The sequence below is a fragment of the Thamnophis sirtalis genome, unplaced genomic scaffold (genome assembly GCF_051295495.1).
Source record: "Thamnophis sirtalis isolate CommonGarterSnake01/CBP01778 unplaced genomic scaffold, rThaSir2_p1.2 scaffold_7, whole genome shotgun sequence".
Classification (NCBI taxonomy): domain Eukaryota; kingdom Metazoa; phylum Chordata; class Lepidosauria; order Squamata; family Natricidae; genus Thamnophis; species Thamnophis sirtalis.
In genome coordinates this window covers 31776516-31791326 of record NW_028261387.1, presented here as the reverse complement: position 1 = coordinate 31791326, position 14811 = coordinate 31776516, and the positions used below count along the sequence as shown (strand labels likewise).

Genomic DNA, 14811 nt, shown 5'->3' with positions numbered 1-14811 from the left:
TGATAGGTGAAATATAGAATCTAGACTACATTACAAATGCATTAATTTAATACCAACATGATTACTCTGGTATTCTATGTATCATTTGAGGATATTCCTGCCGATTAGGATCAATGCAAAAATTGTCAAGTTGGCCTTAAAAATATATATCAGAATTTGTAACAGAGAATTGTATTTGCCTTCTTGAATTGCACATCTAGTAAATCAAGACATCTTTTGCCACAACTCATTTAGGAAATACATTTAATGTGCATATAGCTTGATATTTAAGCTGTGGCCTTCAATTACAGAAATTGCAACACCAACCAGAAATGAGGGAGGAGGAGAGGACCCACTTTTATGAATGGAAGTTTATTAACGGATGATAAATTCCTAAATTAAATAAATACAATAAAATTAGTAGCCAAGTGTAAATTCTCATAAATTGATCAGTGTATCTAACTATTCTTTTCAAATAGTTTTTGGAGAAAATATTCTTATAGGAGTCCATGCAGCTATCCTACAAACAGAGCAATTTCTCTGTAAGGTCCAATGCAGTTGTTTCTGGTTCTTTAAGGCAGGTCACACAATCTTTAGGCTTGTTGGATTTACTCTGTCCTTCACCTGCATTTTCCCGTTCACCAAGCAAGCCAGGTACAAAAAAAAGAACAGCTGAGGTTGGTGGACATAAGGAACAATGCTGTGTCCGTAATTTCATTTATAAGAGGGGGGGGGGGAGCATTTTGACTGTTGCTATTATTAGACAACTGAGAGTAAGAAATGCTTGCCAATCTACTGTTAATCACACAGATTAGATGTCAGTTCGCGTTCAGCTCACTGCAGGTTTAAATTGAGTAGCAATCAGCTGATGAGAAGAAACCATTCATTTTGGAGCCTGCATTGGCATGATTATCCCTTCAGGCTTCTAATGTTGCACACCTACTGTCACATTCCTACTGTTTGCATGTTAACTGCACCTCTCACCAATTCTTCATTTTTACAGCTAGCTGCATTACTGGCTGTTAACAACCGTGGCTTTGCAATGAAACATAGTTAAGAAAGCAGCAGAAGGGGCAGGAGTTTTCCCAGTGTTGGATGTCAGAGTTGTGTATTCTGAATAGCCCATCTTGCACTGACCTCATGACAGCCACTAGAGTATCGGAGGTTAAGGTGCTGGATTAGGTGTGGGGAGATTCCAGTCCTGGCTCAGCCATAAAAAACTCACCAGATGATTCGGACCAAGCACTTCCTCTCAGCCCAATGCATCTAATAGGATTATAACAGGGTAAAAATAGGAGGATGGAGCATTAAGTAAGCTACTTTAAGCTGCTAAATGCAAGTCAGATGATTGCAATTTAAATAATCTGCTGACACAGACACTGAAGTCAATATTGATAGCTGCTCAAACTTTTTTTCTTTTGCAGGAGGCAACGTATCACCTTTGTCTTGAAAGAACAAGTGTACTAAGTCAGCTGTGCCACACCACTAAGCTCCTCCTGCTTCCTTTGTGCCAAACTCATGGCAGTTTTCAAAATCACCTGTAGCTATCAATCAAACCTCAATGACATGAGCATTGGACTTGATAACCTTGCTTTTAGAACTCTTCAGCTTTGCAGCCTTAACATCTGGGTAGAATTATTTTAATGCGGTCATAACTGCTCAGGATCACTTAGGTGAGATAGGTGGGATATAAATGTGACTTATATTTATATAAATAAATCTGTGATATAGATATTCTACAGTAAATATAACAGTATGTTACAAATAAATAACAGATTGCAGTATATAGCTAGTCCTCAACTTATGACCACTCACTCAGTAGCTGTTTGAAGTTAAGACAGACTCTTAGTTCCAAAATTCTGGTGTCCATCCTATTCCCATGATCACATAATCACATTTTGGGCACTCAACAACAAGCCTGTATTCATGGCTATTTGCAGGACATGACTGTGATCAACATTTTTTTGCCAGAAACTGGCATTTTACTTCCCGTTTCGGGCAAAAATCACCTCATAGTGATCAATGGGTTCACTTAATGACTGCTGCAAAAAGCACTGTAAAATTGTGTTAGGAGACATGATAACCCACGACATATTGTAATTGCAGGGCTCAATTATGCTCAGAATTGCAGAACTACCTGTTATCAAAATTGCCACTACCGTCCTGCCATTTGAGGGGGAATATGTTTTGCCAATCTCTTCCTTGCTCCATCTACAAAGTGTACGCAGATTTAGATAAGCTTCCAATCAAATTATATTTCATATGCCAATGTTACAATTTTGTTATTAATCCCACAGAGTTTAGCAGCAGATAATAAAATCATTTTTCACTCAAAATAAATTTACATGCATTCAAACCCTCTTACTTTATCACCTTTGGGTATTGCCTAATATTTAAAATTTAATTTCCTTAGGTTAAAGTCTCTCCTAGTCAGCACTGGTGAATATTTAATGACTTTGCAATGTTCCAGATCAATGGGAAATGAATGAACTGTCCCCTAGGATGGGAATTACAAAGCAGTGAAAAAAACTGAAACAAAATGAAATGTTTCTTAGTGATCCACAATAAAATCACATTTGTGAATGGCTCTACTATTGGGGAAATTTACTAAATTTAGTTTCTGTGTCACTCACTATTTACAAGCATTCATTATTGCTCTGAAAGCTGCAACCTTGCTTCCTTTGTTCTGCCAAATTCTAATAGAGAAGTTGATTTTCCATTCCACCAGGACAATTAGCATTGTGAAAGGGCCACTCTCTGAAAACAGTTGCCAAAACTGCCAACCATTGTGGTGTGTGTGAGAGAGTGGGGGAGGGAGTGAGGGAGGGATGCCCTTAACTAGATGATAGTGTTAGATAAATACAAAAGGCAGTGTCAGGTGTGAAAACAGTAATTCCAAAATAGTGAGTTGGATCTAACCATGGGAAATTGAAGTCTTTGATATTAGCTGTTATCAAGATATACAGGATTTTTTTGTTGGGAGAGGGGCACATAAACTCAAATAATTTTAATTTCAAAGCAGTCTCCTGGGAATAAACAGAATGGCATTTGATTTGGTTTGGTTTGGTTTGAAAAGAAAGAAAGAAAAATTCCAAAACCTAACTGTGTTTGTTTTACGAAATGTAACTCTCTTCGAATAATACTCTCTATGGATATCCTTGCACAGTGCAGGGGCAGAGGTGACACCAGAATTCATTTCCATTTTCTACTGCTGATGGTACAGGTATTGTCAAGTATCCCAGGGGTGATTTGCTGCAGAGTCAAATCTTTGAAGGCCATCAGTTATGCGATCTTATAGTATAGTGAATAAAATGTGAAAATAGAAAGGGCAGCTAAAAGTTCATGAGCTTTGCATTTGTAGTTCAGTTTTATACCATTGCAGTAATGAGAATTCAGGAAGTTATACAGGCAAGCTTGCATAACTATTATGGCCTCTGGGTTATCCTAATAAAGATGTGGCTTAAAGATGGATTTTATTTTTTTTCTTTACGGTCGACAAGATTATCTTTGATATCTGTGTGACTTGGAGAATATAGTTTGGAGATCCTATTTTGCACAAACACCACGAAAAATGAGGTACAACCAGATCTTGCTTTCCTTTCTGACATACTAGCCTTGTTTACATCTTTTCTCTACTATTTAAAAAAAACATTTATAAGAAACCTTTGACGGATCATTTGAAATATGATGATGACAACGACGACGATAATAATCCCCCAGTGGAACATTATCTTGATGTGATTGTGGAGCCTTTGTGCTCTTAGGAAGATGAGAGCTATGCTAGAGGTTCAATTATCATGAACAGGGCTCATTAGAGGAGCCAGACAGTCTCTCCCATAAACAACACAGATAGTCTTCGACTTACCATCACAATTGAGCCCAAAATGTCCACTTTTAGGCGAAACAACTTTTAAATCAATTTTGCTCCATTTTATGACTTTTCTTGATACAGTTGTTAAGTGAATCATTGCAATTGTTAAGTTAGTAACACGGTTGTTAAGTGAATCTGGCTTCCTCATTGACTATTGTGGGAAGCCCACCTCCCTCCTAGAAGAATGAAATATTTTGAGGAATATTAAAAAAGACAGGATATTATATTTCCCCAAAGGGAGAAATGGAGAAACGTGCTCTTAAGGGAGACAGAAACCAGCACCAGTCTCCCTGCCCCCAAGCAGAAACTGACAAGGACAGCTTTTAGAAATGTAGATTTGGTAATCCATTCAAGACAGGATATTTTAAGACTCCTTGGCAGAATGGTAGGATTAGAAAGCAGCCCCTCACCCAACATCCAGCACAGGACGAGAGCCACAATAGGAATTGCCCAACACCCTTCCAGAACAGAAGCCCCTTCATTGCACCACCCCCAGAACAGTCCAAATGTCAAAGTCACAGACACCTATAAAGATGCATCCACTCATTCAACCATTTTTTTTCAGCTGTCCAGAATCACATGTGATTGGTGGTTCTGCTTCATCAATAAACCTCTCTGTCCAATCAGCCTCCATATTTCCAGTATCTTTCTCCCAGCTTGGAACTGAACCAGATGGATTTTCCTTCCAACACTTTGCTTGTCAGAGGATGATCACATGACCATGGACACTGCAACCATCATAAATACATGCCAGTTGCCAAGCATCCAATCTTTGATTACATGATCACAGGGATGCTGCAATAGTCATAAGTGTGAAAAAGGGTCATAAGCCACTTTTTTCAGTGCCATTGTAAGTTCGAACCATCACTAAACGAATAATTGTAAGTCAAGGATTACCTGTGTGTGGAGGTGTAATTTACTGCCTGGGTGAACAACTACCATGCTAGCTCTTGGAATTCCTAGACATCTAGTGGGCTACAGGACTGTTGACTGAGCAACCAGAGAAGTATCTGCAGGACTACTGGAAGAAGAGTTGTATTGTATTGTATTGTATTGTATTGTATTGTATTGTATTGAATGGATTTATAGGCCGCCCAATCACGGAGGACTCCGGGCAGTTTGCAGAAAATAAGTAAATTATAAAAAAAAATAAAGAATTAAAAAAGACAAAGAAAACAGTTTAAAACATCACCATGCACCCATCACAAACATACGAAGACCAAAACAAAGAAGTAACGATCTGCTATTATAAATCCAGTTCAATGAAAAGAGGATATTTGAAAAGAATGCACCTGTTTCTGAAAGAAGAACATCCACAATTAGAAATAACAGAGCAGAAACTAGCAGATCAACACCGATGACACAAAATAAAGTATTCAGAGAAGTAGAACTGGAAGAACAGCAAAGGTCTACCCAGGCGAAGTAACTGAAGTCTGGCTAAAAGCTAGACTAGAGGCAGTAGAGATTTGTAGAGGCAAACTAGGGGGAGTTGGCAGTAAAAGAAGCCAGTATTGCTAGTGAATCATGTTCATTCCCAAACCAGGCAACGCCTCTTCTGACTTCTCCTCAGAAAGAACTCAGTTCTCTAGTTAAAAAAAAACAACGCAAGGTATTAAAACAAAGAATAGCTGAGCATCTATTGTGTTCCCCGAAAATAAAATAGGGTCATTTTCTTTTGGTGCTTGGCTTTATTTTTGGGGAGGTCTTATTATTTTTGAGGTGCAGGAGGCCCCTTAACCTCAGCCCGCAGCCCAGGGATCATCTGATCCAGAGAGGGCAAGAAGTTCTGTCTCTGTTTCTGTCACACTCTTGCCAGCCCTAGTGTCACTGGGCCTGCCCTCTTTTTGCAGCCGCCACTAGGAGAAGCTAGGGTTTGTGGGAGCAGCCTCTGCAAGGCCATTCTGCGTGGATGGCAGGTGCATATGGGGCATTTCCCCCCTTTCCCCTCAGGAAATGGCGGGAACTGGCTGCACATGCATTTAAATATTTTAGGGGAGGCCTTATTTTAGCCCATGCGCCCAAAAGCCTGATTGGGCTTATTATCCAGGTCTTATTTTGGGCAAACAGGGCAGACAAGCACAAAAAGAATAAGATTGCCAGCATTGCAGCTTGTTACAAAGAAACAGTTAGTACAAGTATTAAAAATGCCAATGCTGTACAAATATAAGCACCAGCTCACTGCAAGAAATATACCAACTATAATGCAAAGTATGGCTCTGCAGGGTAACTGAATACCTTTAATGGGGGAAAAAATCAACAAACCAGAAAAGCGAGATTGTAAAATAAGATCAGCATGGTATAATCAGATGCAAACAAGCTAGAGCAGACGAAACAAAAGACGTTGAAGAACAGAACCAAAGAACACCTGATCAAGTAACATCAGCCAGAAACAAGAAAGATCAAGGAAACACTAGAAATAATATAACAGCAAAATAATAGCTAAAGCTAAGATTGTCAGATGGAAAACTGGAATTGCACACTATAAGCAGAATCTCCAATTACAGTTGAATCAGAAACATTTCTATCAATGAAGAGATTCCAATGAACCAATCAACATTTGACAAAGAAGAAACTGTGCAGTTCTTGGCACAGCTATGGAACAACCCAAATAAATACAACAAGAATGCAGCTTGGCTAAAGGAAGTGGCTAAGCTTTTTTTAAAAAATAAAATAATCTGAAATAAAAGAGAAGGAAGACCAACTTGAATGTAGCTTGGATTGATTACAAGAAGACATTCAACTCTCTGCCACACGATTGATAACAAAGTGTCTAGAAATAACAGGAGTCAGTACAAACATCAGAAGCTTTGTGCAGAGATCAATGGCACAATGGAAGACACAGTTGCTGGGCCAACGGTGATAGAAAGGGATAGATTAATATCAAGAGAGGAATCTTTAAAGGAGACTCACTATCACCACTATTTGTCATTTAATTGATTTCTCTGTCAACAAGTCACACCAAGGTTATCAAACATCTAAAACATATGCCAGGCTATCCCAACTCATTTATATGGCCAATGTGAAGCTGCATGGAAAATATCAGCTGAAATAGAACTGCTCTTCAAGAGAACAGAGAAAACTTCAACAGATAGCAAGGGCCACCTCTGTAAAGAAGTTGAAGAAACCACGGACTACCTAGTTAGCAACTATAAGGAGATCACACAGATTGACTACAAACAATGGCAGGACAAAAGAGGAACAGTGGTGCATTGGAATATCTGCAAAAAATACCATTTGCCTGCAAGCAGTAAAAAGTGGGATCACGAACAGATAGAGCAGTGATGGCGAACCTTTTTGGCACCAGGTGCCCAAACAGGAACGTGCATACATGCACCGAAGCGCCAGAAACTCAAACACCAGCTGGCTGGCGCATGTATGCCTGTTTTTTGGCTATTTTCAGGGTGTTTTTTTGAGCCGTTTTCAGGCTGTTTTTCTGCCCAAAAAATGGTCTGTTTTGGGGGTGTTTTTCAGGCCGTTTTCTGGTGCTCCGGCATCCATGAAGACCAGCTGGTCAGTGCCCATGTGCGCACTGGAAACCAGAAGAGCACTGGCAATGGTGCACATGCCCACAGAGAGGGCTCGGTGTGCCATAGGTTTGCCATAAGAGAATGAATAGAGTGCTCTGGGACTTTTGTGGCAAAAGAAAGCAAATGGTAATAAGCAATCCTATTGGGTGCAATCCTAAAACAACTGGAATATTACTTGAACACCATCCGCATTGACAAAATCACCATCAGTCAATTGCAAAAGGCAGCTTTACCTGGAACAGCTTACATCCTGTAACAATAACTTTTAACACCATCAAATAACAATATCTGTCTATCTCAGGTCCTTGAGAAGGACTCCATAGGTAGATTTAAAAAATGCCAAATCCAGTCTACACATTTAGCTGATTGTGCCTAACCATAATACAGTTAGTCCTCAGCTTATGACTACACTTGAGCCTAAAATCTATGTCGCTAAGTGAGAAATTTGTAAAGTGAATTTTGCCCCATTTTACAACTTTTCTTGCCCCCAATTGTTAAGTGAATCACTGCAGTTGTTAAATTAGTAGCACGGTTGTAAAGTGAATCCGGTTTCCCCACTGACTTTGCTTGTCAAAAAGTCTCAAGAGGGGATCACATGACCTGGGATACTGCCACAGTCATAAATGTGAATCAGTTGTCGAGCATCCAAATGTAAATCACGTGACTGAGGGGATGCTGCAACAGTCATAAATGTGAAAAATTATCATAAGTCCCTTTTTTCAGAACCGTTATATCTACAAATGGTCATTAAGTGAACTGTTGCAAGTCGAGGACTATCTGTAATTGCTATAGGTCCGTGATGGTGAACCTATGGCACACGTGCTACAGATGGCACATGGAGCCATTTCTGAGGGCACGTGAGTCATTGCCCTGTTAACTCCAGCGTGCATGCTTGTGCTGGCCAGCTGATTTTTGGGCGTTTTTTGCTCTCCTGAGGCTTCTCTGAAGCCCCTGGAGGGCGAAAACCCATCCAACGCACAAACTGGAAGTTCGGGAATGGACTTCTGGTTTGTGTGTTGGGCTGTTTTTCGCCCTCCCCAGGCTCCTAGAACGACTCTGGAGCCTGGGGAGGGTGAAAAACCTAGCTGGCCCACCAGAAATCAGAAAACGGGCTGTTTCTGGCCTCTGGAGGGCTTCTGGGGGGAATGTTTGCCCTCCCCAGGCTCCAAGAAAGCCATGGGAGCATGCGTGGAGCAGTGGGGGTGATGTCATGCATGCATGCGCAGGAGGCACCGCACGGGGGCATTAAATTATGGGGCGGGCACGCGAGCATGTACAATAACGCGCACGTGCATACTTTTGGCACCTAAGGCGAAAAAGGTTCGCCATCACTGCTATAGGTCACGCAACTCCACTATATGGGTGGTTTACAAATTGTCAAAAACATTTAAAAACTAGGAATAAAACAAAGACCACATAAAAAATTCCCAACACAAAACAAAAGAGTAAGGATGGCAGGGAAAACAAACACAGATGGGAACAAAGGAAAAAGAAAGAAAGAAACGGAGTGTCACACCAATTATCCTCATCAAAGCCCTGGGTGAACAGCCATGTCTTCAGGGCCCTTTGAAATACTAATAAAATGAGGGCCTTTTGAATCTAAGGGGGAAACTCAGAGGGCAAGCGCAGGAGGTCCATATCTTAGAGTCCTTCTGGAGACAACCATGGCAAGCAGATAAGGAGCATGAATTAATTTTTTAAAACAACAAAAAAAAATAGATGTGCTATTTGTCCATGAAACTAAAGGAAAGGTTGGTTATACTACACCTGAATGTAAATGCACTGATTTTATATAACATGACTATATGCACCGAAGTAAAATATAGATTTAATTATAAATTAAAGAGCTAAAATTAATGTCAGAAAGTATGAATGTTACATGGGCTGCTGTGCTTCTGTATGAAGATCAGCAATAGCTACATGTCATGCTCCAGTGAATAATGAAAACAGAAGAATGAGATATTTCCTGGGGGAGAGGGGGGAAGAGAGGGGAAATTGTTCAATGTTCTGGATGAATATAATCTAGGGAAAATTATTCTGCTAGGTGATACTAATAGATGCATGGGAATAAGACACAAAAGAGTATAGCTATGATGATTGGATGATTTAGAGATTCAAAAATATATAACGATGAATGACAAGGATCTATTTTTTTAAAAAAAGTCTGATGATTTAGAGTATATGGTTTAAGTATAAGTCTATTCATACTTAACATATGTGGCATGTATATCTGTCTGATTGTAATCTTCAATTGGTGCATCATAGGGCAGTGGTGTCAAACTGGATTTCTTCGAGGGCTGGATCAGCATTGTAGTTCTGCGGGCTGCCGGGTGGTGGTGGTGGTGGTAAGAGATGGATCAGATGCCTCCTGCAGCACCCTGCCAGAAACAGGGTGTGTGTGTGTGTGGGGGGGGTGTTGTGTGCATTTTTGGCCTAGGTGGCCTCCTGTACCACTTTGCCGGCCAAAATCTCACCACCATGGGCTGGTCCTTTGCTATTTTCAAGCCAGACCCATGGGCCAGATTTAAGCACATGCAGACTGGATCCGGCTCACGGGCTTTGAGTTTGACACAAGGTTTGAATCAACATATTTTAAATATCAAGCACCAGAAAAATCAGGTAATCTAGGCAGTTCAAATGAGTATAAAGATTTATTGCAACTTTAAGATTGCAAGCTTAAACTCTCTACAAGAATCTGAACAGCTGAAGCAAATTGGTGGTAGGTAAAAGTCACTAGAATTCAAGGTGGGCTGCACTTATATTTCTTGTGGGTGTGAAGGGACTCATTGATGACATGTTTGGCCCCTCCCTCAGGCTCAGCTTGGTCATCTCCTACTTTAAATGAGCTAACCTAAAGTATGCATCCAAAATCCATGGGACTGAAATTTGGCAAAGTTGTAATTGCTTCAATGCTGCTGTGGCCAAGCACAGTCACACAATTGTAATTTCCAACACTCCCTGCTAGCTTTCTACAAGAAAAGTCATTGAGAAATAGCAATAGCATTTAGACTTACATACCACTTCATTATGCTTTTACAGCCCTCTCTAAGTGGTTTACAGAGTCAGCATATTGACCCCAACAATCTGGGTCCTCATTTTACCAACCTCGGAAGGAAGGAAATGGAAGTTGAAAGAAATGGGCAGAAAGTCAGAAGTTGCTCCTTCTCACTGAATTTCTGCATGTCCATGGTCATTCTGTTTCTCTGTGCAGGGGTGTCACACTCTCAGCATCACATTGTTGTCACGTGACATATCACAACTTTCCCCCCTTTGCTAAAATGGGGGTGGGGGTGGCCAGCACATGACGCATCCAGCCTGCGGAATGCAGGTTTGACACCCCTGTTCTAAGGAAATATTTCTGAAACAATAATCCAATGGTAGTATCAATCTAAAAGCATTATTGTTTTTATTTTTTATTAAGAGAATTAGTGGATGTATTCAAGATTCCTGAGGGTTATAATTATGAAAGAGACAATTACTTGTTAATATTAAAAGTGGATAATAGAGGGTAATAGACACAAAATAAAAGAAAATAAAAGAAATGGAATGAAAGAAAATGGAATGAAAATAGAATTGCAGGACAAGGAAGTACAAATTCTGTATCAAAAAAAGTAACTGAAGCTAAACTAATTTTCCAACAGAATGAATAGAACATGGACATAGGATTATAGAAGTTACTTAGAATAGAGAGAAAAATATTACATTACTAAGTGGCATAGAAAGATTAGTTTGGCATAACCCAGAAAATGGAAATAGATTGAAAGTTATATATAAATGGTGATAAATTAGAGCAAGTAGAGGAAAAGTGATAAAATGTTTTCCAAAGATAGGGAAATTGATGGAGAAAATTTAAGATGTACCAAAGGTGGTAGGAAGGTAGTGGACAGTACATAGTTTGTTGTGAGGAATGAGTACTGGCTGCATATAATGATAAATAGTAGAATGAATGGCTATACATAAGAGCATGCTTCTGCCCACACTATTACATACACATGAAATGGGAATGGCTGGAGAAATGTAGAAGTAATTTGAATGCAGTGATGTGTGGGCAGTAAAACAAGGAAGCAATAGGCTCAAGAATGAATGGGAGCTGAACGTATGCGGATTGAATACAAATGAGTGACCAGTATGAAAAAGTATACTGAGGTGACTTAGTTATATAGAGAGCATAGAACTGCAAAACAGACACATGAAGGAAGAGTTAATGGACTGGGAAGAAGATGAAGCAGTGGTGGCTGCATGAGGTTGATGAAATGGTAAAAAAGAAAATAGACATTTAAAGAACATCAAGCAATGTATGCTGCCATGGATGGATGTGATAAAAGCAAGGTTGGTTTATAAAGACAGAAAGGTATAGAGAGGCACAGTGGAGAGTACTGGTGTTAAACTAGATTTAGCTACACATCCTTTTTTATTATCTCTTTATTTAATTTCTTCTGCTTACAGTTTTTACTGCTTTTCTGCCCTTTGCATATTACTAATAACTTGAAAGTGAACAGCTTGGGGGGGTGTGAACATCCATATGGATAGGTAGGTGCACTCCTGAAGTACGTTTCCATTGCTTCAATAGAAGTTAGCTTCTCTGTGCATGTAAGTATGCTTGTCATCTGTTTCACCATTCGCTTTCAAAATTATTACAAAGCCAAATGTTCCAGAAATGCAAAGCAAGAATACTCACTGCACATTGATTCGGATTCATCAGATCCATCTGAACATTCCTCCTCTCCATCGCACTTCCATCTGGATGGGATGCAGTGACCATTGTTGCAGGTAAAGTCGGACTCTGCACAAGTCTTCTTGGCTGAAAGGAGAGAAAGAAGTTTTTTTTTTTTTAAGGAAAAAGAATAGTTCAATTGGATAGTAAATCATTCTTTGATTTTAGATGCATGGTAATTAATCAAAAACACTTCTTACACCTCAAGAGCTGTATAATTCATCTATTCCTAGATCATAAGGAATCAATGTTTCACCAGGCATGCCTTCAACTGAGGGAACTTTAGAGTCCAAACAGTTGTGGGAATAGGAGAATGAAAAAGAAAAGGAGCCCTTAACCTCTTCCAATATTTTATCTATGGATATTGTTATGAGTAAGCTATGTTTTCAGAAAACAATAAAAGGAATAAGATAGCATTTCTTTATGCTTGCCTGCCTTGCTCCCTCAATCACAACTGCAGTACAGCTGAAGCTGTGCTAAGATAATATTTCTTGAGTTTTCTTGTGTTTCTGTCAATCACAAAAACCAGGAGCCAGGATAGGGTTCAAAAGTTTATTTTATGCTACCAAGAATCTGAATAACTAATGGCCAATGCAAATTGGTGACAGATAAGAATCAGCAGAATTTACAGGGGTGTATGTGTGAGACTTAGTTCTTGTACGGAACCATAAGAATTCCAAACTGATGGTGTATTTGACTCTGCCCTTGGGCTCAGCCTGATCATCTCCTACAGTTTCACTATCATTTTCCACCTCCTTTTTAGTATTTAATGATTATGGTCCTCACAGTTTAAGGATTGATATTATACTACAGTTAGGCCATGCTGTCTTTTGCTTGTGTACAACTGACAGATTTCAAATTGTAGTTTTAATATAGATTTTATCTGTTATTTATTATTTTATTCTAGAATTTTTAACTGGATATCCTTGAGTGTTCTTAACTTACGCTGGTCCCTGGTCTTTGACTATAATAAACATTGACTTGACTTCTACCCCCAACCAGCATTATCAAACTGGAGGATGCCAGTAGCTTTGGAGGGCATCAGATCAAGGAATTTTTTTTCAAAGATACTTTGAATACTTCATAGAAATAAAATGGAACCCACTTTCATATTGTTTAGGTTAATAGGCTTCAACTAGGAAGTAGGGTATGATTGATAGGCTTCAAACTAGGAGTATGGTAAAATGAAGTTTGTGAGAAGGAACCAACAAATCCATTGCAATTCACAGGGTTTAAAAGTAGTGCAAATATATTGCACAAATTTACTCAGTTGGAATCAGTTGACCATCAGTTTAAAAATAGCTAAAGATAAAAATTAAATGTTTCCATCTAATGAGGTGAACTTATATGTCTAACCAAAGTCCATTCTCTAAAGACAAGAAAAGCAGCATTAAAAGATACAGGGCCAAATTTTAAACCCAGTATCGTATTAATGAACACTGAAAAAACAAACCATCCCCTGATAAACTATCATTTTTATCATAAAATGTACAGATTCCTTATTGTGACATCCTCGTAAATGTTAGGCTTTCTTCAAATAGTATTGTAAGTACAGACAAGCACACCATGAGGAATGGAGTGTATTGTTTCCTGTGCACAAATCACATGAATTATGAATTATCAACAGCAGGTAGTTATCCCAGCGGTGGCCCAGCTGATGGCTATGTACTAAGGCAGAAAAAATATTGAAGCAGCCTCCAGATTTATGTTCTTATTTTTAAAACTTTTGCTTGACAACCTCAACCTTTTCTATTGATTTATTAGCTAATTTCATCTCAAGTAAGTAGGGTTTTTCCATGTAAAAGCATATCACAGATCTTGGGCTTGCTATGGAGTTATTATTCTGAAATCAGATCAGACAGTCAAGTATTATGCACACTTCAAATGGGAGAATGAAACATCTTGTCCTTCAGATATTTTAGATAACCAATCCCACACTCCTTTGCCAAGGGTCATGCTAGCTGCAGCTAAGAATGATTGAAATTAAAATTTCTGGAGCAATAACTTTCTCAGATTAGCTAGATTTATTAAGAAAGTTGAAATAGAATAGAATAGAATAGCAGAGTTGGAAGGGACCTCGGAGGTCTTCTAGTCCAACACCACCACCACCCCGCCTAGGCAGGAAACCTTATACTACTTCAGAAAAATGGTTATCCAACATCTTCTTAAAAGCTTCCAATGTTGGAGCATTCACAACTTCTGGAGGCAAGCTGTTCCACTGATTAATTGTTCTAACTGTCAGGAAATTTCTCCTCAGTTCTAAGTTGCTTCTATCCTTGATTAGTTTCCACCCATTGCTTCTTGTTCTACCCTCAGGTGCTTTGGAAAATAGTTTGACTCCCTCTTCTTTGTGGCAGCCCCTGAGAAATTGGAACACTGCTATCATGTCTGCCCTAGTCCTTCTTTTCATTAAACTAGACATACCTAGTTCCTGCAATAATACTAATAATAACACAAGAATTCCAATCAGTACTCTATTTTTAAATGAAAAACCTATATACACAGGCAACTTAGTGCCAATAGATCTTTCTCACATTCTTTCTATGTAATGTAAAGGACACTTGTCTCTTTGTGAAGGAGGAGGGCTGTGGATTGTTTTAAAAACAACTATGGCCTTCTTAAAACTTAGAGACATTAGCCTGCCTATATCAGACAGAGAGTATTATTATGGATTATGGATCTTCAAATGCTACCTGGATTCAAACATCAGTTTCAGAATC

General features: G+C 39.1%; 1 protein-coding gene across 2 annotated transcripts in view; it reads right to left on the bottom strand.

Moving 5' to 3' along the window:
- The window catches only part of LRP8 (LDL receptor related protein 8), a 250915-nt gene that overhangs the window by 76127 nt on the left and 159977 nt on the right, over positions 1-14811 (bottom strand). For both annotated transcript variants that reach the window (XM_014069621.2, XM_014069622.2), the window contains exon 3: positions 12056-12178. In XM_014069621.2, coding sequence (XP_013925096.2) covers positions 12056-12178 — 123 coding nt within the window. The remainder of the gene's footprint in view (positions 1-12055; positions 12179-14811) is intronic.